Here is a 24,859-nt window from a genome sequence, read left to right as displayed (position 1 = left end):
GTGATGATAGCTGCCCAACTATGTAAATGTACTAAAAACCACTGAATTTTCCATCTTAAAAGGGTGGATATTATAGTATGTGAATTATATCTCAATTTTTTAAAAAAGAGCTTTCTGCCTGTGGACGCCACCAAGTAAGCATTGTTAAAGTTTCCTCTCCCACCACCGTCATGTCTAAGTCAGTCTCCCAAAGAGCCTGCGCAGCTGTGGAAGTTCTTCACTGGAGGCTTGAGCTTTGAAACAATGGATGAAAGTCTGAGAAAAGTCTGAGAAGTCATTTTGAGCAACGAGGAACCCTTACGGACTGTGTGAATATGAGGGTCCAAACACCAAGCACTCCAAAGGCTTTAAGTTTGTCACGTATGCCACTGTGGAAGAGGTAGATGCAGCCATGAATGCAAGGCCACACAAGGTGGACGGAAGAGTTGAATGCCACTGTGGAAGAGGTAGATGCAGCCATGAATGCAAGGCCACACAAGGTGGATGGAAGAGAACCAAAGAGAGCTGTCTCAAGAGAAGATTCTCAAAGGTGCCCACTTAACTGTGAAAAAGATTTTTGTTGGTGGCATTAAAGAAGACACTGAAGAACATCATCTGAGAGATTACTTTGAATAGTATGGGAAAATTGAAGTGATTGAGATCATGACTGACCGAGGCAGGGGCAGAAAGAGAAGCTTTGTTTTTGTAACATTTGATGACCATGACTCTGTAGACAAGACTGTCATTAAAAAATACCATACTGTGAATGGCCACAACTGTGAAGTAAGGAAAGCCCTATATAAGCAAGAGATGGCTAGTGCTTCATCCAGCCAGAGAGACTGAAGTGGTTCTGGAAACTGTGGAGGTGGTTTTGGTGGGAATGACAACTTTGGTTGCAAGGTAACTTCAGTGGGGTAGGTGGCTTTGGTGGCAGTCGAGGTAGTGGTGGATACGGGGCAGCGGAGATGGCTGTAATGGATTTGCTAATGATAGAAGCCACTTTGGAGGTAGCGCAAGCTATAACTCTGGCAATTACAACAATCAATCCTCAAATGTTGGACCCTAAAAGGAGGACAATTTGGAGGCAGAAGCTCTGGCCCCTATGGTGGTGGAGGCCAATATTTTGACAAATCACGAAACCAAGGTGACTATGGCGATTCCAGCAGCAGCAGCAGCTGTGGCAGTAACAGAAGGTTTTAATTACTGCCAGGAAACAAAGCCTAGTAGGAGAGGAGAGCCAGGGAAGTGACAGGGAAGCCACAGGTTACAATGGATTTGTGAATTCAGCCAAGCACAGTGGTGGCAGGGCCTACCTGCTACAAAGACAAGTTTTAGACCATACTCATGTGTATGGGCAAAAAACTTGAGGACTGTATTTGTGACTAATTGTGTAATAGGTTATTTCAGTTTCTGTTCTGTGGAAAGTGTAAAGCATTCCAACAAAGGGTTTTAATGTCATAGTTTTGTTTTGTTTCATTTTTCCACACCCATGCTTTTGATTGCTAAATGTAATAGTATGATCATGAAAAAAAGAAAGGAAGGAAGGAAGAAGAAAAGAGAAAAGGAAAGAAAAAGAAAAGAAATATCTGGCCTTCTAGCATAACTGTTAGATTGTATTTCTAGGCTGCAGTTGAGCTTTGCTAAGCCCTGTATCCTACCTTCCTCCAGGGCTAAATTGTTTCAAAATAACTGTGGTTACCTAAAATATTAAGTCTAATCCTCTACCATCTCCCCAAGCCTCATCCCCATATTTCTCTGCATACCCTCCCTTGATCCAAGCCCCACTGCTTCCCTCCCTCCCAATTTCATCTGGGCCCTCCGGAACTTCAAATATATTCTCATTTCAGGGCCTTTGTGCATATTCTCTCTGTTTAAATTCTATCGTTCTTTTTTTTTTTTTTAAAGGATTTTATTTATTTATGAGAGGCACAGAGAGAGGCAGAGACATAAGCAGGCTCCCCACAAGGAGCCCAATGTAGGACTCGATCCCAGATTCCAGGATCACGCCCTGAGCCGAAGGCAGACGCTCAACCGCTGAGCCACCCAGGCGTCCCAAATTCTATCATTCTTTAAGTCTTAGTCATGTAAAATCCTCAAGAAAACTTCCCTTACTGCTCAGATTTACTTGGATCCTGCTGTTATACACTTACATAGCACCCAGAATATTTATTTTGGGGCATTTATCACAATTAGTCAAGTAGTTATATGTTTAGCCTATCTCTTTTGCTAAGAACACAAGTTCCATGAAGACAGGAAACTGCTACATCCCAACATCTACCATACTTTCTGGCACACTGTGGGTGGTCCGTAAATATCTGCTGATTGGATTAATAAATTCCTCTAAACTTCACTTATTTTTTTTTAAGATTTATTTATTTACTCTGGGTGGCAGAGAGGAGAGAATTCCAAGCATACTCTCCCACTGAGCGGTGAGAATCCCAAGGAGACACCCATGACCCTGAGATCAGGAAAAGATTGAAAACCAAGAGTTGGACGGACATTCAACCAACCGAGCCACTCAGGTGCCCCTCCTTATCTTTAAAGAAGTTATAGGGGATCCCTGGTGGCTCAATGGTTTAGCACCTGCCTTCGGCCCAGGGTGTGATCTTGGAGACCTGGGATCGAGTCCCACACCAGGCTCCCTGCATGGAGCCTGCTTCTCCCTCTGCCTGTGTCTCTGCCTCTCTCTCTCTCTCTCAATCATGAATAAAAAAAATAAAATCTTAAAAAAAATTTAAGAAGTTATAAAAATGTTTACCTCATATAGTTGTTGACATGATTACATTAGATAATATATGAAAAGGACTTAGCAAGTGCAAAACATATTGTTAATGATCAACTTGGTAGCAGTGATAACGGTAGTGATTTTTCAGTTCCTCATTTATTAAACAATATGTACTCTACTGCATGACAGTTGCTGAAGATAAAGCCATGAACAAACTAGTAAAATATCCCTGTCCTACAGCTTATAGTCTAATAGTGACCAGGAAGTAGCCAACTTCTTGATCATTTTCCTGGGCTTTTAGATTCCCTGCCCTTCTAGGCACCCTGAAATTTATGCCCTCCTATTTCACATCTTATGTCCTCCTAATTCACTTCTGTTGGGTTTGTTTGCTTCAGTTCTCATTGTTATTTATTCATAGGAACTCTGCTCCATGTTGGCCTTCAATGTTTTTTACTATGAGATCAGTCCCCAAGGTTACTCCTCCTGGCATACCTTTTGTGATCACCACCCCTGACCTAACCATATCCTTGTGGTTCAGAGGTATGGTAATCCCTGAGTAAAGAACAGTAATCTCAGGGTAAGTGATATCCAGACCTAAACTGGATACTCAAGGACCATCCATTTTCTGTGTAAAGTAACTCAGCAAGTGAGTCATTACTCATTCCCTGGTGGATTCTGACTTCCACAGACATTATCCTGCCATCTTGATTGATCAGTATGTTTTCTGGGGTTTGATGAATATCAGCATTATGGTCTTTTTAAAAAATTATTTAAATTCAATTAATTAGCATTTAATATATTAGTTTCATAAGTAGAGGTCAGTGATTTATCAGTCTTATATAATACCCAATGCTCATTACATCATGTGCCCTCCTTAATGTCCATCAACCAGTTACCCCATCCCCTCAGCCATTATGGTCTTAAAACTACTCCTACTTACTATTTCTATTGAACCAGAGAGGTATGAGATTCCACCCAGTTTTATTCCAGTAAAGTTGGGCTTTTCACTCATCTAAAATGTGAGTGGGAGATGCCTGGATGGCTCAGTTGGCTGAGCATTCAATTTTTGGTTTCAGCTCAGGTCATGATCTCAGGGTCCTGGAATTGAGCCCCACATCAGGCGCCAGGGTCAGCAGGAGTCTACTGGAGATTCTCTCCCTCTCCTTGTTTCTGTTCCTCCCCTTGCTCATATGCCTGCTCTCTCTCTCTCTTTCTTTCAAAAAAATAAATAAATCTTTAAAAAAATAAAATAAAATGTGAGAGGGCTAGAAGCTAAAAACTTCTTGAGTTTCCAAAGAAAGAGTAGTGAGCTAAGAATTTGAAGTTCTAGTCCCAGCTCCACCATGTACTTACATGTAATGTTAACTTTTGTTCAGTCACTTATTTACTCAGTATTTAACATGTACTACTTTAGGCCAAGTACACTGTAGTCTGGGTACATATACACATAAGGAAAATATTGTTGCCTACCCTCAAATCTTTTCTAGTGAAAAATAATTTGCTCATCTAGTAGATGAGCAAATTATTTATTACATTGTAATGTGAGATTAGTGTAATGGGCTGGATAGGGAAGGGAAGGATTGGCAACTTGGAAGGTTTTCATTCATTTCACAGATGAAGAAAACCAAGATTATCAAACTATGGAGATGTGACATACTCAAAAAAGGAAAAGCAGTGGGGTCTTGGGAGAGGTAGAAACACTAGGCTCCAGTCTCAGCTCTACCACTTAAATGGCTGTAGACCTATTATAGAAAAGCATTTAACAATTCAGGCATTCAGTGGAACATCTGAGAACCTATTATGTACCAGACCCTGTGCCAGTAGCTTCCATTTCCTCATTTGTTGTGCCTGTGAAAATCAAATGAAATTATGACAATGAAAGCAATATATAAACTTTAGAATAATATCAGTATTCCTGCATATATAGTCCTTCGTACCTTACAAGTACTCTTATTTACGTTATCTTCTATAATCTTTACAATGATTCCGTATGGTGGGCATCATTATTTGCATTTTACAGACATGAAACTGAAGCTCAGAGAGGTCAAACAACACACCTAAGGTCATATACATAGCAAGATATAGAACCCAGGTCTGATGTAAATTCCCTGGGTTTTCCTTGTAAAGGTAAAGTAATAACACTGCCAGACAGGCTGAGACAAAGATGGTCACAAGACTACATACGATTAGATGCCAAGAGATAAAGCAGCTAGTTCAGAAAATAAAGTCATTTTGGCCATAGTAGTCAGAAAAGTTTTATGGAAAATATGAGACCTGAGCTGGGTGTTGAAGAATGCAGCATTTGGATAGGTGGTGAGGAGAGTGTGGGCACTGCAAGTGAGACTCTCTAGCCAAAGCAGTAGGGCAGAGTGGAAGAATAAAATCAGTAAAAAGGGCATCTGGAAGATAACAGTGACATCAGACTTAGAGAGGTCTGCCTGGCCTTTTTTCTTTAGGTGATGCCCTAGTGACAGATTTACATGGGCTCTCCTGTAGTATAGAACGTTAGGAAACAGTATGCCTTGAAAACTATCCCTTCCTTTCAGCAGCCCTCAGAATCAAAGCAAATGGAGGAGCATGGAGTCACCAATCTGACCATATGTAACAGTGGAATTTTGAAACTGTCTGATTTTTCTCCTATTATCCTCTCACCAGATGTGGCCAAATTTTCACAATTACGCTAAAGTGAATATTAATGAGTTATTTTATAAAGAAGTAAGGTTTGAGCCATTAAGGCAGCAAGCCTGACGACATTCAGAGACTACCCCAAGATTAACTACTGGTAGATCCATGAGCAGCAAAGATCATACTGATCTATATACATCAGGGACATAAGATTTCTACAATTAATGCCTAAAATAAAATTTAACATAAACTGCTAAAAGTAAGTCATTATCCTAAGCATCATTATACAACTAAAAGAACACAACCGAAATCTGTTAAGAGGGCAAGGGAAGACCAAGGAATGCATTCATTTATCATGATTCAGACGGTTTTTACTGCAGTTATTTAAATAAGGTTTTGAAGGTAAAAATTTAGTTTATTACCCCTTTCTTATCGCCAAGTAGCCTCACAGCCCCATCAGGTTACCAAGCCAAAGCGGTAAACTTAGAAACCACTCTGGTAGTGCAAAACTGAAGTGACCTGCTCAAGGTCATACACATGATGGGAATTTATCCTGGTTCCAAGATTCCCACCGTGGGGCTCTTCTTCCCGGCCAATGGGCGGCGAGTGTGGCTGGCGGAGGGGGCGTGGCCCACGGGTCAGCGCCTCCGGTCGCGCGGGGGAAGGAGTGGAGGGAGCACAGCCCCGTGACTACAAGGCGCCGCGTGTGCTGCCGGGAGAACCTTGGTTCTCGCCGGTGTCTCAGACCCGGATGTCTGCAGAGGCGGGGATATCCTCGCCGCCACCTCCCAGCTCTGCTCTCCCCACCGCCTCTGCCGCGCCCTGCGTGCGTGGAAATACGTTACCTTTCCCAGAGCTCCGTTCATCCTTTGTTGCTGCCGCCGGGAACTGTTTAAGTTGAAGACCCGCCCAAGCTGCAGCGATCCCCCTGGCGTCTGAAAACACTAACGGAACGCCTCGACCGTGTCCATTAACGATATCCGACCGAGACTCAGTGCCCGCAGCACCTTGGTTCCGGTAGCTTCTGAGACTCAGTATCTAGAAAACTCTCCAAGACTCCGCCCTCACTACAGCTGAAGTGTCACCTTCACTGCAGCTATTCCAGGCAGAATTAATTGCCACCTCTGTGTTGGCCCAATGCTTTGCACACGTTTCTGCTATGTCATCCACCATGCTGTGTATTATCTGTTACTGTCTCTTTCACATATTTGATTGTAAGTTCCTCAAGGACTGGGATCCTGTTCAATTAATTCATTCCAGTGGCTAGCACAGGACATGGAGATCTGACTTCTAACCTTGATTTATAAGCTGCTTGGCCCTAAGTGAGCTTTTCTGACATTCAGTTGCCTCATGATAATTGATAATAACTGCTTTCGTTTGAGTGACCATTATGTGCAATGCATTATGCTCAGAGCATCAATTTATGCCTCAGAAGCCTCTTAGTGAAATATTATCACTTGATTTTTATATATAAGGATATTCCAAGAGGTTAAGAGACTTGTCTAGGGCCAACCAACTGGAGCAGAGTTGAGTTTCAAATTCAGTATCCTTTATGCAAAGTGTTTTCCCCCTGATACATCCCTTTTCATATGAGATAATAAAGTCACAGCACAATCATTTACTTTCTTTACACACATAAACCATTTGCTCAGCATGACTTTGTGCCAATCCTTTGACTGAATCTTGGGAATACAGAGATGAATATTACATGATCCCTGCCCTTAAGTGGCTCATAGAGAATTTAATCAAAGTAAAAAGCTTCTGTGCAGCAAAGGGAACAATCAACATAGTGAAGAGACAACTTACAGAATGGGAGAAAACAGTCGCAAACCATACATCTGTTAAGGAGTTAATACCCAAAGAATATAAGGAATTCAACTGAATAGCAAGAAAACAATTCGATTTTAAAATGGGCAAAGGCATTTGCCACAATGTGAATGGACCTCTAGAATATTATGCTAAGTGAAATAAGTCAAAAAGAGAAAGACAAATACCATATGATTTCACTGATATGTAGAATCTAAAACCAAAACAGACTCTTAAATACAGAGAACAAATTGGTGGTCCAGAGGGAACGTGAGTGGGATTGGGCAAAATAGATGAAGGGGATTAAGAGGTACAAATTTAAGTTATAAAATAAGTTACAGAAATGAAAAGTACAGCATAGGGAACATAGTAATACCGTACTAACCTTGTGTGGTGACTGATGGTGGTTACGCTTATCATAATGAGCACTGAGTAATGTATAGAAGTGTCAAATCAATATGTTGTACACCTGAAATTAATATAACATGGTATGTCAATTTAAGTCAATAATTTAAAAAAAATTTAAGATTTTATTCATGAGAGACACACACACACAGAGGCAGAGACACAGGCAGAGGGAGAAGCAGGCTCCATGCAGGAGTCCCAATGTGGGACTTGATCACGGGACTCCAGGATCACACCCTGAGCCGAGGGCAGAGGCTCAACCGCTGAGCCACCCACATGTCCCATAAGTCAATAATTTTTAAAATGGACAAAGGGGGATCCCTGGGTGGCGCAGTGGTTTAGTGCCTGCCTTTGGCCCAGGGCGCGATCCTGGAGACCCGGGATCGAATCCCACGTCGGGCTCCCGGTGCATGGAGCCTGCTTCTCCCTCTGCCTGTGTCTCTGCCTCTCTCTCTCTCTCTCTCTCATGTGACTATCATAAATAAATAAAAATTAAAAAAAAATTTAAAGTGGACAAAGGACCTGCGCAGACATTTCCCAGAAGAAGACATAAAAATGGCCAACAGTGTATAAAAAGATGCTCAATATCACTAGTCATCAGGGAAGTGCAAAATAAAAGCACAGTGAGATATCACCTCACATCGATTAGAATGGTTATTATAAAAAAAACAAAAGCTAAGTTTTGGCAATGATGTGGAAAAAAGGAAACCCCCACACACTGTTAGTGGGCATATAGACTGGTATCACCATAATGGAAAACAGTATAAATAGTAAGTATATAATGGAATATTACACCAGCCTTTAAAAACAAGGAAATCCAATCATTTGTGACAACATAGATGACACTGGAGGACAGGGGCACCTGGGTGGCTCAATGGTTGAGTATCTGCATTTGGCTCAGGGTGTGATCCTGGGGTCCTGGGATGGAGTCCCGCATTGGGTTCTCCACAGGGAGCCTGGTTCTCCCTCTGTCTATGTCTCTGCCTCTCTCCCTCTCTGTCTCTCATGAATAAATAAAATCTTAAAAAAAGAAAAGAAAAAAGAAACTGGAGAACATGCTAAATGAAATGACAGGCACAGAAAAATAGATACTCCATAATCTCACTTATATGTGGAATTTATATATGTATAAATACATATATATATACAAAATCTCTCTCTCTGTGTATATATATATATATATATATATACATACACATATATGTGTGTGTGTGTATATATATATACACACACATTTTAGGAGAGAGAGTGCATGGGCATGAGTGGGGTGGGGCGAAGGGAGAGGAAAAGAGAGAATCTTAAGCAGCCTCCACACGGGCCTCAATCTCACAACAGTGAGATCGTGACCTGAGCCAAAATCAGACGTTTAACCAACTGAGCCATGCAGGCTCCCCACTTATACATGGAATTTAAAGTAGCTGGACTCATACACATGACTCTTAATCACAGGGTCATGAGTTCGAACCCCACATTGGGTGTAGAGTTTCCTTTAACAAAAGGTTTTTAATGAAATAAAATAGTTGGACTCATAGAAGCAGAGCATAGATTGGTGATTACTAGGGGTTTGAGCAGGAGTTGGGGGCAGAATGGGGAAATATTGGTCAAAGGGTACAAAGTTCCCTTCATGCAGGATAAATTAAGCTTAGAGATCTAATATACAGCATGATGACTACAGTTAATAATGTTGTATTGAATACTGAAAATATGCTAACAGAGTAGATTTAGGTCTCTGATCACAAAAAAGAGAACTAAAAAAAGATAACTATATGAGGAAATTATATGTTAACTAGCTTAAACATGAGTAATCATTTCACTATGTATATGTGTATCAAATCATATTGTACACCATAAAAATACATAATTTTTTAAGTGGCTGATAGAAATCAGTAGGAAAGCCAAGTCATAAACAGACATTTATAAAGCAATGTTGAATTCTAATTACAGAGATATGCACATAAATTCTGTGTATGAAGGGAGTACATGGTCACATAAAGTCAACATAAAGTGAAATAACAAATATGCAGTTATTTTTATTATTGCTATTTTTAATTATTTATTTATTTATTTATTTATTTATTTATTTATTTATTTATTTATTTATTCATGAAAGACAGAGAGAGAGAGAGGCAGAGGGAGAAGCAGGCTCATGCAGGAAGCCTGATGTGGGACTCCTTCCCAGGACCCCAAGATCAAGCCCTGAGCCAAAGGCAGATGCTCAACTGCTGAGCCACCCAGACATCCTGATATTATTGCTATTATTATTGCTGCTACTGTTTTGATGTTATTATTGTTATTCTTAGCAAGGAAGAGGTGTAAAACCCAATAAATATGAATGGGGCTTCAGTGATAGGGGGTTTATTTTGTTGTCAGAAACCCTGTCAAGATGTTATCCTATTGTGGTGCCTGGGTAGCTCAGTCAGTTGAGCGTCGGACACTTGATGACTCATGTCATGATCTTTGGATCATGGGATCGCCCCACACCAGGCTCCCCACAGTGGGGAGTCTGCTGGAGATTCTTCCTCTCCCTCTGTCCCTCTCCCTGCTATGCTTGCTGTCTGTCTCTCTCTCTAATAAGTAAATTCCTCAAGTAAATAAGTAAGTAAGTAAATAAATAAATAATCTTTTTTACAAAGTCCCTAATCCTATTGTTTTATCAATTTTTTCTCTGTTGAATTTCCAAGGAGGTGCAAAGGACTATGTAGGTAAGTCTATGTCCCCAAAAAGTAGCCCTCCTCCATGGTGTGCTCTCTCTCTTTTTATTAAATAAATAAATAAATAAATAAATAAATAAATAAATAAATAAATAAAATCTTTTAGAAAAAATAAAAATTCACTTCTAAAATCTCAACAGCTTTTAGATATCCATACAAGCTAAAACCAGTCACTATGGTGGAGGAGGTATGACTTGTCCTCTATTTGTCCAGGCAGAATTAATTGCCACCTCTGTGTTGTCCCAATACTTTGCACACAATTCTGCTACTTCATCTATTACACTATGTATTAATTATTTGTTACTATCTCTTTCACATATTTGGTTGTGAGTTCCTCAAGGACTAAGATCCTGTCTGATTAATTTATTTCAGGCTAGCACAGGACATGGAGATCTGTCTTCTAACCTTGATATAAAATCCAATTGACGGGCCCCTGACTGGCTCAGTTAGTAGAGCACACAACTCTTGATCTCAGGGTTCTGAGTTTGAGCCCCACGTTGGGTGGAGAGATACTCAAAGAAATACGTAAACTTAAAAAGTAAAAGCTGATTGACTCTAAATGAGCCTTTCTGACATATGATTGCCTCATGATAATTGGTAATAACCACCTTCTATTGAGTGACCACTATGCACAATGCATTATACTCAGAACATCACTTAACTGAATTTGTCTCTTTAGGTGATCTGTTAGCAACTCTGCCCCAGAAGGGTTAAGGGCTACTTTTTGTAAGTCACATTGCAAGTAATGACCTGTCTGATTTCAGCGCGCCTGAGTTCTTCCATTGCAGGGGACTTCAGCTGTAGTTTTCTAAAAGGACAAATGGGCTAGGCCAGAGAGTTTCTTTCTTGTCTGCTTCAGGTAAATGCAACCTGGTAAGATACAAACCCATCTTCGTGTTGTTTAAACACTCTGAAGAAAGAGAGAAAGCTGAGGGGCAGAGGGATGAGATGGAAGGAAAGGACAATTAATTCTGTTAGCAAAGCACAAGGATTCTCAAGACAGCTAGGATACTTTAAAAGGTCAGGAATCTAGGACTCAAAAGGAAGGTAAATCAGTATATATGGATGTGAAGACACCATAGCAATATCTGTTAATGTGTCAGAATGGATATTCTTGTTGCCAATGTCTGCCAATGATGTCATGTGTTATAAAGGAATATGAGCTTACGGAACTTCCCAGAAAGACTCTTTCACACAAATGTGACAAGAAATTCTTGTATATCAATTATTCTGTAGTTTCTCTGGTTTACTTTGTCTCCAGCTTCTACAACTAAACCTCCCTTGGAGAAATCAAGACAGCACAATACAGGCCACCTTCCAGGTACCAAGGCTCCTGCTCTCTTGCTTTATCCTTCTATATGAGCTGCCCAAGATTAAGGAGGTACCTGATTCACCTTTGTATCTCCAACATCCAGACCAGGGCCTGGCCCAGATGTAATATGCATCTGCTGAACCAAATTGAAAGTTTCCTATTCTTATTTCTCTTTTGTCTCCTACCTCAAGGATAGCAGTTTTGTCTGCACGTCCATTATTGGCATAGTAGACACATAAGGATAGGAGAGTGTGTACAGAATATGGGCCCAGGTCCAAGACTGGTTCCACCATTTACTTATTGTGTGATTTGAAAAAGACAGACTAGTGAATCTGTGAGCACTTCATGGGCGGGTTTTTTTTTTTGTTTGTTTGTTTTTAAAGATTTTATTTATTTATTCATGTGAGACACAGACACACACAGAGGCAGAGACATAGGCAGAGGGAGAAGCAGGCTCATGCAGGGAGCCTGATGTGGCCCTTGATCCCGGAACTCCAGGATCACAGAAGGACTTCATGTTTGACTGAAATGTTATACAGAGGGGCGCCTGGGTGGCTCAGTCAGTTAAGAATCTGCCTTCAGCTCAGGTCACAATCCTGGAATCCTGGGATCGAACCCTGTGTCTGGCTCCCTGCTCAGTGGAGAGCCTGCTTCTCCCTCTCACTCTGCCTCCTCTCCCTGATCATACTCTTAATCTCTCTCTGAGATAAATAAAATCTTTGAAAAAATGAAAAAAAATATAGTGGGGAAAGAGACTAAAGAGGCAGGATAGAGTCAATATGTTAAATTCCAGGCCAAAGAGTTGGGGAGACTTTGACCAGTCAGGAACCAGTAAGAAGTAGAATAGTGGAGGGGAGAATGGAGCCAAGGAGACCAGCCACAGAAGACCAGGGGAATAATTTAAATGAGAAAGAGGAGGGCCCAAGTTAAGGGTTTGATAGAGATGAAGAAAAATCAAAATGAGAGATGTTAAGGAGGTATAATGGGCAGGATTTGGTTAGATGGTTAGGAATGATTAGATGTGCATAGTAAAGAACATTTTGAGTTAAAATCTGAGATGGGTCCCATAAATAGGTGGCAGATAAGCCAGTTTCCCATTCTCTCAGGCATGTAACCTGCTGCTGCCCCTCTCTTTATTTCCTGGAAGCCCCTTAGGCCATCATCCTAGAATGGGAAATAGACTGAGGCTCACCAAAACCCTCCTGACCTCCCCAGTGGAAGAAATAGAAGGAATAGGGTAGAACATTTGAATGCCACCTGTAAAGGTTGCCTGAAGCCAATCATTGTGTTTACTTTCTGTATGGTTTTGCCTTCATGATGAGCGGATATTAGAAGAGAGGCAGCTAAGGAAGAGAGAACTAAATTGTAATTTGTGCTCACTTCACTTAAAAAATGGTTGACAAATCCCTTTCTCCCTCTCCAAAACATTTTTAATGCTGCCATGAGAGTAATACTTCTAAATATAAATATAACCATGTCACTTCCCTGCCCAAGAACATTTAATGCTTCCCACGCACTGACTATAGTAGTAGTGTCCAACAGAACTTTCGACAAATATGTAAATGTTCTATATCTGCTCTGTCCAATATGGTAGCTACTAACCACTTTTGGCTGTTGAACTTGAAATGTGACTAATGCAACCTAGGAACTGAATTTTTATTTGATTTTAATTTTTTAAAGTTTTTATTTATTTATGAGAGACACAGAGAGGCAGAGACACAGGAGGAGAGAGAAGCAGGCTCACAGCAGGACTCAGTACTCGATCCCATGACCCAAGTCAAAGACAGATGCTCAACCACTGAGCCACCCAGGTGCCCTTTAAATTTAATTTAATTTTTTTTTTATTTATTTATTTTTTTTTTGTTTATTTACGATAGTCACACACACAGAGAGAGAGGGAGTCAGAGACACAGGCAGAGGGAGAAGCAGGCTCCATGCACCCGGAGCCCGACGTGGGATTCGATCCCGGGTCTCCAGGATCGCGCCCTGGGCCAAAGGCAGGCGCCAAACCGCTGCGCCACCCAGGGATCCCTAATTTTATTTTTTAATTTTATTATTCATGAGCGATTTTTTTATTCATGAGACACAGAGAGAGAGGCAGAGACACAGGCAGAGTGAGAAGCAGGCTCCATGCAGGGAACCCGAGGTGGGACTCTGGGATTCTGGGTGGGACTCGATCCTCGGTCTCCAGGATCACACCCTGAGCTTCAGGCGGCGCCAAACCGCTGCGCCAACGGGGCTGCCCTAAATTTATTTTAAATAGCCCTATGTGGCTAGTGGCTCCCTATAGTATGGCCTATAGGATCAAGTACAAACTTGAAAAAGACATACCGAGGGGCTTCTGTCTGGCTCAGAGGAGCACACAATCTTGATCTCAGAGTCTCAGGCTTGAGTCCCACATTGGGTGTCGAGATTACTTAAAATAAATACGATTCAAAAAAAAAAAAAAAAAGACTAACAATGAGAAAAGTCTTAAAAAAAAAAAAAAAAAAAAAGAACACATCCTGAGACCTTTACTCTCTACTCCTACCTACCTGTCCAGCTTCTTTTCCCACTCTTTTCAACAGAGGTATTAGTCCCAGTCAAAATAAATTTCTATAATTCTTTAATCATAACATACTTTATCACACCTCCCTGCCTTAGTACCTCAGTTCTTTCTGCTGAAATGACCTTTCTTTACTCACTCACCTGGAAAACCCCGAACCCTCTTTCAAGACATAACTCAAATGTAACCTTTTTTTATTTAGCCTCTTGCATCCACTTCACAGAAATGGTGTGGTCCCTCCACTGTGTTTACATAGACCCCTTTTCACACCCTCAACACAGTGTATCATAACTTTTTGCTCAGTTGTATATCTTGCCACCTACTAGAATGTAAGCATTTTTAAAGGAGTAATTTTTTCTTTTTTATTTTTAAATTAAAAGTAATGTTTACTTTTCAACAACTTACATGGACATTATGCAATTTTTGCAAAGTTACAATAGGTAAATTTTCTCACTTTATAGATTTAAAAAAAAAAGGAAGAATATGGGAGGCTTGCCTAAGCTTAAACAACTTGTATAAGGCAAAAACAAAACAAAACAGGGTAATTATAATATATTTCTAGCTCTGGATGTTCCTTCTGATGGTCAACACCAAAAGCAAATTAGAAGCTCTAATATTCTCCTATTGCCAACTCTAAATCTCAAGCCAACACTTGGTGAACTGGCATTTACACAGTACATGTGAATCTGGGCCACAGCAACTTTACTGAGAACTAACAATGAAGTCAGTCTTTTCCCAGATAAGAATGGAGGTTAAATGCACTGAAACACCAACTTCTTTAGCCTTGTAAAGTTCTCCTCCCCCTCTAGAAAGATGTTTCCCAATATTTATCTACTTCATCTTTTTTTAAGATTAAAAAATTTTTAATTTAAATGCAATTAATTAACATATAACGTATCATTGGTTTCAGAAGTAGAAGTCAGTGATTCATCAGTCTTGTATAACACCTAGTGCTCATCACATCGAGTGCCCTCCTTAATGCCCATCACTCAGTTACCTCATCCCCCCACCCACCTCCCTTCCAGCAGCTCTCAGTTTGTTTTCTTTTTTCTTTTTTTTTTTTCTCAGTTTGTTTTCTATGATTAAAAGTCTTCTGGGACACCTGGGTGGCTCAGCAGTTGAGCGTCTGCCTTAGGCTCAGGGCGCGTGATCCTGGAGCCCCGGGATTGAGTCCCACATGAGGCTCCCTGCATGGATCCTGCTTCTTCCTCTGCCTGTGTCTCTACCTCTGTCTCTCTCTCTCTCTCATGAATAAATACATAAAATTAAAAAAAAAAGAGTCTCTATGGTTTCTCTCCCTCTCTGATTTCATCATTTTATTTCTTCCTCTCTTTTAAGATTTTTTTTAAAGTAATCTCTCCACCCAATGTAGCTCAAACTCACAACCCTGAGATCAAGAGTCACATGTTCTACTGAGCAAGCCAGACACACCAACTTCATCTTATACTTAGTCCTGAACAGTGTATTTTTTTCAAAGGAATATTCTTTTTTTATTTTTATTTTATTTATTTATTTATTTATTTATTTATTTATTTATTTATTTATTTATGATAGTCACAGAGAGAGAGAGAGAGAGAGAGAGAGAGAGGCAGAGACACAGGCAGAGGGAGAAGCAGGCTCCATGCACCCAGAGCCCGACGTGGAATTCGATCCCGGGTCTCCAGGATCGCCCCTGGGCCAAAGGCAGGCGCTAAACCGCTGCGCCACCCAAGGATCCCCTCAAAGGAATATTCTTCATTTTTCTTTGTATCCCAATAATTTGGCAGAGGTAATAGAACATAATAAGGCTACAGTAAATATTGAATGAAATAATAAATGAAAGAATATATAAAAGTTCTCAGAGTTTAGATTTCTCCAGGATCTTGCACCACCAAAAAAGCCTGGAAGAACTCTGCCTTTCTGGCTTTACTTTTACAAGTCAACCTTCTATAAAAGCTTTAAGAAGAAAGAAAGAAAGAAAGAAAGAAAGAAAGAAAGAAAGAAAGAAAGAAAGAAAGAAAGAAAGAAAGAAAGAAAGAAAGAAAGAAAAGAAAGAAGGAAGGAAGGAAGGAAGGAAGAAAGAAAGAAAGAAAGAAAGAAAGAAAGAAAGAAAGAAAGAAAGAAAGAAAGAAAGAAAGAAAATTTTATCCAGTCTACAGCATAACCACATCAGAGAAAGCCTTAGGGAAGAAGGGAGAATAAAGGGAGGCCCTTTTGAAGAACATGTTTGATCTCAAATTAAACTTCCTTTAAAGTAATAATTCTATGGTATCTGTCATAAAAAGTTTCCCAAGGATGGCAAACAGTTCTAGTTTATTGCTAAAATAAAAATATATGCATTAAGCTATTTTCAATTGAGAACTATTTTAGCTTCAGTAGAACTTTTCTGCTTCTATTTTTTGGTACAGGTTTGATACAAAGAAAATCATAGTTACAAGGAAAAAAAAAAGATAAAAGGCCAGAGGTGAAAGAGAGCTGACTACCAAAGAAAAGCCAGAAAGGAATGATGCTGATTCCCCAGCCTATACTTTACCAGGAATTCTCTGCTTGTGCAGGGTTGGACCCAAAGAGCAGGGATTACCTAACCCTGGAGAAAGAAAGGATGATGAAAGAGGCTGCAAGAGGGAAGCTCAAGTGGTTAGTGAGATCATAGCAGGCTGTAACAAAGGAGGTTACAAAGAACCACTTACCAGGGAGCTAGGTGTGCAACTCAGTCAACCTTTCCAGAAGCCCAGAACCCGTGTTCTGGTTGGTCCAGTCCCAGCTCTAGCACGGGGATCCTGGGAAAGTACCTGTTGCACAGATCTCCTCTAGCACAGGGACACTGGGATACTTGAACACCTGGGAGGGTATCCTCCTCCCTCTTTTTAAATAGCTTGCACCATTACTTCACATTAGAAAAACTTTTTTTATGATGTAGGAAGAATCCTTTGTGTTGCTGCTATTAAAGCCCAGATGTCAAATGTACACTGAAAACAAAACAAACTGAAAAAAAAAAAACAAAATTTCACTCTAGCAGACTACTCAGAGCTTCTAGTATAATTCTCTTGCTTGACATCTTGGGATCAGGAGACAAGACACAGGTGCAGATTTTACAAGATCATAATGTGGAGGCAGATTTTGAAATAAATTCCTCAGAAGAGAATACTATCTCCTTGACCTACAGAGATAGGAATTTCTAACTTTCATCTCCAACTGTCCTCTCTATGTCTTTTGTTTTTAGATTTTATTTATATATTTGAGAGAGATAGAGAGAGAGCACGAGAGTGGGAAGGGGAAGTCAAGCAGACTTCCTGATGGGCATGGGGCTCCATTAGGACACCAGGATCATGACCTGACAACCTACTGAGGGACCCAGGTGTCTCTCCTCTCTATGTCTTTATTTGAATGCCTTATCCTTTTTAGTTCCACTTTCACAGTCTTCTACTGGAACTGTTCTGGCCTTCTTCTTTGTAAGATTTTATTTATTTGAGAGAGAGAGAGAGAGAGAGAGCAAGCACGATCAGGAGCCGGACATGGAGCTTGATCCCAGAACCCTGGGATCATGACCTGAGCCCAAGGCAGATGCTTAACTGACTAAGCCATCCAGGCGCCCCTTGTGCTGACCTTCTAATCTACAAACTTTCAGTCTCATTCCCATTCCAGTTCAAAACCAAATCAAACAAAACCTTCCATAGCTACTTATAGCCATCTAATTTAACTCCTTATCTTGGCATTCATTGCTCTCATGATCTATTCCCAATTTACTGTTCTAACTTTCTATTACATACCCATGACTCCTCCTACACCAATAACTCTGTTCAACATATTTTCTTATACTGAAGGTTATACTAAATGTTCATATTTAAAATTACTTTCCTATGATGGCTATCATGAAAAGCAGAATTAGTTCTAGATAGATTCATATTCAGACTTTTGATGCATTTTGCCAAACTTTATTTCAGAGGCACCAAATCCTGTTTTTGTCACATCTTCATGAGCAGTGAATATTATATATTTGAAAACTTTCCAAATTTGGTAAGTAAAAATTGTATACAAAAAATCTTTGTGAATGGATAAAGAGAATTATAAACATATATATCTTTTATATATAATTATATATATAATATATAATCTTATATATATATAAGAGAAGGAAACCTACTATTTGTTTTTTGTTTTTAATTTTTATTTATTTATGATAGCCACACAGAATGAGAGAAAGGCAGAGACACAGGCAGAGGGAGAAGCAGGCTCCATGCACCGGGAGCCCGACGTGGGCTTCGATGCTGGGTCTCCAGGATCACACCCTGGGCCAAAGGCAGGCGCTAAACCGCTGCGCCACCCAGGGATCCCGGAAACCTACTATTTGTAATAATAGATGGACTGCTCAGTGAAATAAGTCTGAGAAAAACAAATACTGTATTATTTCACTTATACAGAAAATCTTAAAAAACAGAAATCCCTCAAAAAATCCTCATAAATACAGAGAATAGATTGGTAGCTGCCAGAGGCAAGGGTGGGTAGGGGGATGGACAAAATGGGGAAAGGTGATCAAAAGTACAAACTTCCAGTTACAAAATAAGTAAGTCCTGGGGATGTAATGTATAACTCGGTGACTAAAGTTAATAAATAATACTGTCTACATATTTGAAAATTGCTAGAAGAGTTTATCTTAAAAGTGTTCAGCATCAGGAAAAACATTTATAATATGTATGGTGATGGATGTAAACTGAACTTATTGTGGTGATCATTTCACAATATAGACATACATTACATCATTATGTTATATATCTGAAACTAATATTACGTTATATATCAATTATATGTCAATAAAAATAAATCTCTGCAAATTGGTACTTCATAAATTTTTTTTTTTGGGTTTTTAGTATGGTGGAACCTTTCCCCCATGCTTTGTCATCCAATTTTATTTCCTTTGTGAATTGCCCATTCATGTCTGTTACCTATTTTATCCTTTGGTGTCTTAATATTTTTATTCTTGCAGTCTCAGTCTTTTATACACATTCTTATATTTTAGGAAGCAGCTTATGTTCACGGAAAGAGCACCATACTAGAGATCATGAAAAACTACCATTATGTGACATGGAATAAGTCATCTCTATTTTATACACCTCAAATCTGTACCCAAATCTATGTATCCAAATCTATAAAATGAGGATGATGCAATAGAAGCTACAAGATCAGGGCACCTGGGTTGCTCAGTGGTTGAGTGTCTGCCTTTGGCTCGGGTCCTGATCCCAGGGTCCTGGGATCCAGTACCACATCAGGCTCCCTGCATGGAGCCTGCTTCTCCCTCTGCCTGTGTCTCTGCCTCTCTCTCTCTCTCTCTGAGTCTCTCATGAATAAATAAATTAAAAATCTTTTTTAAGAAAAGGAAAAGTTCAAGTGAATGGGGTATCCTCCAAAACTCTTGCTTTCTGCTTTATCTATAAGAGCTTCTTTTTTATTTGTTGTCATATATGTGTGTGTATATATATTCAAAATATAAATATATAATTATATAATATAATAAATATATAATTATATATAATAAATGTATAAATTACATATATGTATACAAATCCTTAAAGCCCTTCCATCTCTAATGGCCATGGATTCCTTTATTCTGCCATAGAGAGATGAGTAACCAGTTAAAGAACAATTCTGTTGGTGTTATTTCCGTTTTATAGATGAAGAAAGTAAGGTTCAATCCAAGTGAATAAATTACTCAAATCTGGCTAAGAGGGCTTTCCAACCCTGCATACTTTTACCTTTGGTGAAAGTTTGGATTTGTTTCTTCAGAATTCTTACCATTCCAAGATACAATGATGCTGAGTTTCTCAAGACTGTAGTTCTCTAGCACCATATGACTGTCAAGTCTCTGAAGGCTCTAAAATCTAATTTTTGTGGAACAATTTACAAAGGGAGGATGAAGCTGTGGAATAGCCAGCTCTTAGCTATTTCCCCCTACCTGCCCCACCTGTAACTGGCTCTTCAAGTTCCGAATGAAAATATGAAAATTTTAGCTCATTGATTCGTGGAATCGTTTATACTATGCATATAATTAAAATGACAAAGAAAAATACTTAGTATGTAACAAATAATAGATAATTGTGCAGGATCTTCCCGATCGTGTTAAAATAGATACACAGTGAAAAAAAAGAAGAAAAAAGGAAGAATGACAAACAGTAATCTTGATTGATTCTGGTTGGTGGGATGAGTCACTTTTTAAAAATTGTATCCCAATCTTTTAAATTATGCATGTATTTTTATAACCAGGAAAAAAAATGTCTTAATTTCAAAAATGTGTGGGTCCACACCTGGAGCCGTCAATTTGTTTTAGAATTGGGATGCAGAGATGAGTCATCTTAAAAGGGCAGAGAGGGACAGCTGGGCTTTGGCTAGGATTGGCTTTGAAGGGAGGGACGAGCACAGGATAGGATGGGGACTGATCAACGGAGCTGGAGTTCAAACCGGAAGCGCTGACGGTGGCACTCTACCGGGCAAAATCCAGCCGCACAGACTGAGGATAACGTGGCACCCGCTACACGCCCTCAACGAAGCCAGCCAGACCCAGGCCGCCCCCACCGCCCTCCAGCCTACGCCCTGGCTAGTTCCCGCCCCTCGCCTCTCCCCATTGGTCCGCGGGTGCTCTGTGGCTTCCGGGCCCGCCCCTCTGGGAGCCTGCAAGAGGCGGGACGCTCCCTCCCCCACTTCCACAGGGGCAGCCATGCTGAGAGTGGCGGGTCGGAGGAGGGTGGGGCCGTTGGCTCTCCACCACCGCCATGGTCGCTCAATGTTTCTCCGCCCGTGCACTGTGGGGACCCAACGGAAAGAATGATTTACCACTTGGGATCTGGGCGTTTGTACGAAGTGCCGGTGTTTCCTTCACTGTCTCCAACTCCCTGGAGGCCGGTGGGTTTAGTTTTCTAGATGATGTCATCACAAAACCTTTCCAAGGTCCTAATGCCCGTGGTTAGGATTTCAGAGCCACTGAAAAATCACAGATCGTTGGAGATAGGATGACTGTATAATTTACTCTCCAAACTAAATAGCTTTGAGACCCTAAGAGGACAGTATTAATAACTACGATTGGCACTACAGTCCTAATTGTGGGCTGTTCTGTAACTTAAATAGCCTCAGTACTTAGAGATCACCTGGTCACAGGCCCAGCTTTTTAAAATCGTGATAAAAGGTATATAATGTAAATTTTCCATTTTAATCATTTTTTTAATTTTTTTTATTATTATTCATGAGAGACACAGAGACCTAGGCAGAGGGAGAAGCAAGGTCTCCACGGGGAGCCTGATGGGGGACTCCATTCCAGGACCCCAGGATCATGACCTGAGCCAAAGGCAGTTTCAACCACTGAGCCACCCAGGTGCCCCCATATTAACCATTTTTAAGTGTGTGATCCAGTGGCATTAATTTCATTCACAGTATTGTGCAACCTTCACCATTTTCTTTTTTAAAAAAGATTTTATTTATTCATGAGAGATACACAGAGGCAGAGACACAGGCAGAGGGAGAAGCAGGCTCCCAACATGGAGCAGGATGTGGGTCTTCTCCTGGGACTGGGATCACACCCTGAGCGGAAGGCACTCAACTACTGAGCCACCCAGGCATCCCACTTCCACCATTATCTATTTTCAAAGTTTTTCATCACCCTAAATGAAATCTACCCATTGAGAGGTAACTCCCCATTACTCCCTCCTATTAGCCTCTGATTACTCTCTATTCTGTTCATGTTTATTTAAATTCTCCTATTCTTGATATTTCACATGTCCTAAGTGGATTTCTGCACTTTTGTCCTTTTGTGTTTGGCTTCTTTTAGCATGATGTTTTCAAGGTTCACGTTGTAGGTTATATCGGTACTCCATTCTGTTTTATGGTTGAATAATACTACACTGTATGGATATAACACATTTGTTCATTCATTCATTGATGCACACCTGGTTTTTATTTTTTTAAGATTTTATTTATTCATGAGAGACACAGAAAGAGAGAGAGAGATCGGCAGAGACACAGGCAGGGGGAGAAGGAGGTTCCATGCTGGGAGCCCTACGTGGGACTTGATCCCCGGTCTACAGGATCACGCCCTGGGCTGAAGGCGGCGCTAAACTGCGGAGCCAGCCAGGCTGCCCCACACCTGAGTTATTTCTTCTTTTTGACTACTATGATTGCAACTATAGACACTTTCATTCAGGTATTCTACTCTGTGCTTTCAGTTCTTTTGAGTATATACTTAGGAACTGAATTGCTGGGTTATATGGTAATTCTGTGTTTTAACCTTTTGATGACCTACTGTGTTATTCTCCAAGGTACCCGGGACCATTTTATATTACTACCAGCAATGTATGAGGGTTCCAATTTCTCCACATCTTCACCAACACTTGTTACTTTCCGATTTTTGTCTTTAGTTTGTTTTTTTTTGTTGTTGTTTTAGATTTTATTTATTTGAGAGACACAGAACACAAGCAGGGGGTGAGGGAGGGAGAGGGAGAAACAACTCCCCACTGAGCAGGGAGGCTGATGTGAGGCTTCATCCCAGTACCTTGAGATCACCACAGGAGTCAAAGGGAGACGCTCAAGGGACTGAACCATGGAGGCACCTCTGTCTTTAGTTTTTATGGAGATCCTAGTAGCTGTAAAATGTTATGTCATTGTAGTTTGGGTTTGCATTTACCTTATGACTGATGATGCTGACCACCTTTTCTTGTATTATTGGTCATTTTTATATCTTTTCTGGAGAAATTTTCATTCAAGTCATTTGTGCATTTTTAAACTGTTGAGTTAAAAAAATAAACTGTTGAGTTATAGGACTATTTTACTCTTTAAAATTGTTTTAAATGTATTTATTATTATTGAAGTGTATATAAGACTTCTTTATATATTCTTTAAACTCTTATCAGTTATATGGTTAGCAAATATTTTCTCTCATTTTGTAGGTTGTCTTTTCACTCATTTGATACTGTCCTCTGATGCACAAGTTTTTAGTTTTAGTCAAGTCCAATTTATCTATTTTTTCTTTTGTTGTCTGTGCTTTTGGTGTCATATTTAAGAAACTATTGCCAAATGGAAGGTCATATGTCCCATCTCATTTTACCGATGGAAAAATTGAAGTGAACAGTGGGAAAAGCCTGAGCACTCAAGGTCACTGGAAGTTAATAACCGCTGGGACTTAAATCTGACTACTATAGACAACCAGTGATAAAAGAAAACACACACTTAAAAAAATCATTGAGTGGAGTTTTACCTTCAATAATAAAACAATATAATAGATTAGAATCTTTGTTTTTTTAGATTAGAATCTTTAAAACAACTTTGCTCCTAAACAGAAAAGACTGTGTATATAGTTCAAATTATTATGATAGTAGACAATTCTGATTGGATAATTTGAGGTCAGTATTAAACAAACTAATGAAAGTTTTTTTTTTTTTTATGATAGTCACACACACAGAGAGAGAGAGGCAGAGACACAGGCAGAGGGAGAAGCAGGCTCCATGCACCGGGAGCCCGATGTGGGATTCGATCCCGGGTCTCCAGGATCGCGCCCTGGGCCAAAGGCAGGCGCCAAACTGCTGCGCCACCCAGGGATCCCCAAACTAATGAAAGTTGATAAAGAAAGAAACAAACAGGATCCTGGCTTACTTCAGGACGTAACATCTATAGAATAGCACTTTAATTCATAGCCTGCAAATTAAGATTTAGAAACCTAAATCTTTCCTGCTTGAATTATCTGAGGGGCTTCCTATTGAAGCCAATAGTTAAAATGTCAATTTCATTTCAATTTTTCCACCACTGTATATCAATAGAAATTCCCTTCCCAAAGATGTTTTTTTTTATTAGGCACACATATTAGGCACACATGTCTGAAGTTTAAGATCCTCTTATTCAACAAATATGTATAGAGAACATTAAATCTTTTAGAGTCTTTATTCATATACTATCCACTGATTTGTGGATTTAAATACTGGGAATTTCTCTTTCTCTGATATTTACATGGTATACTCTGTTAAGACTTAAACAAGGCCAGTCCTTCTATCATGTATCCAAGTCAGGATGAATGTGGTGTGTATGTAATGCCAATGCTTCCTCATCACATTCATTTCTGGACATTAAAAAAAAATATTTACTTAAGTAATCTCTATACCCAACATAGGACTCAAACTCATGACCCTGAGATCAAGAGTTGCATGCTTTTTGGACTGAGCCAGCCAGGCATCCCCATTTCCAGATGTTTTAAAATAGCATCATTTTTTCCCCTTCAAGAATATAAGGTTTGGGAGTGAGAGCAATTAATTAGAAACCACAAGGTAGGAAAGAGGAATTCTCAGACTTTTTCATAATTGAATTAAGTGGTAATGGTGTTGGGGGTCATTGACATATTCTGTGTTTTTTTTTTAAGATTTTATTTATTTATTTATTTATTTATTTATTTATTTATTTATTTATTTATTCATGAGAGACACACAAAAAGAGAGAGAGGCAGAGACACAGGCAGAGGGAGAAGCAGGCTCTGTGCAGGAAGCCCAATGTGGGACCTGACCCCAGGACCCTGGGATCATGCCTTGAGCCAAAGGCAGATGCTCAACCACAGAGCCACCCAGGCCTCCCTGTGTTGTGCTTTTAAAATGAATGTGGAAGCTTTCACTCTTGGAAATTTAAAAAACATTTCTGTCCAAAACAGAAGCTATATTCACTCATCATTTAATTTTGTTAAGTGGAGAAATTTTCAATAACATCTTCCGTTTTAAAATCTTTCCACCAACCTTCCCACTCCTTGAGCCAAT

At 39.9% G+C, this 24,859-nt stretch overlaps 1 protein-coding gene across 1 annotated transcript in view; it reads right to left on the bottom strand.

The window, feature by feature from the left end:
* MRPL48 (mitochondrial ribosomal protein L48) overlaps nt 1–6,331 on the bottom strand; it is a 64,867-nt gene extending 58,536 nt beyond the window's left edge. The window contains exon 1 of the mRNA XM_055320390.1: nt 6,175–6,331. Within this exon, the coding sequence (XP_055176365.1) occupies nt 6,175–6,195 (21 nt within the window). The 5' untranslated portion in view covers nt 6,196–6,331. The remainder of the gene's footprint in view (nt 1–6,174) is intronic.
* Between the last annotated feature and the right edge of the window lie 18,528 nt (nt 6,332–24,859).

Source organism: Nyctereutes procyonoides, unplaced genomic scaffold, assembly GCF_905146905.1.
Source record: "Nyctereutes procyonoides isolate TBG_1078 unplaced genomic scaffold, NYPRO_anot_genome, whole genome shotgun sequence".
NCBI classification, from domain to species: domain Eukaryota; kingdom Metazoa; phylum Chordata; class Mammalia; order Carnivora; family Canidae; genus Nyctereutes; species Nyctereutes procyonoides.
This window is presented reverse-complemented; position numbering and strand designations above follow the sequence as displayed.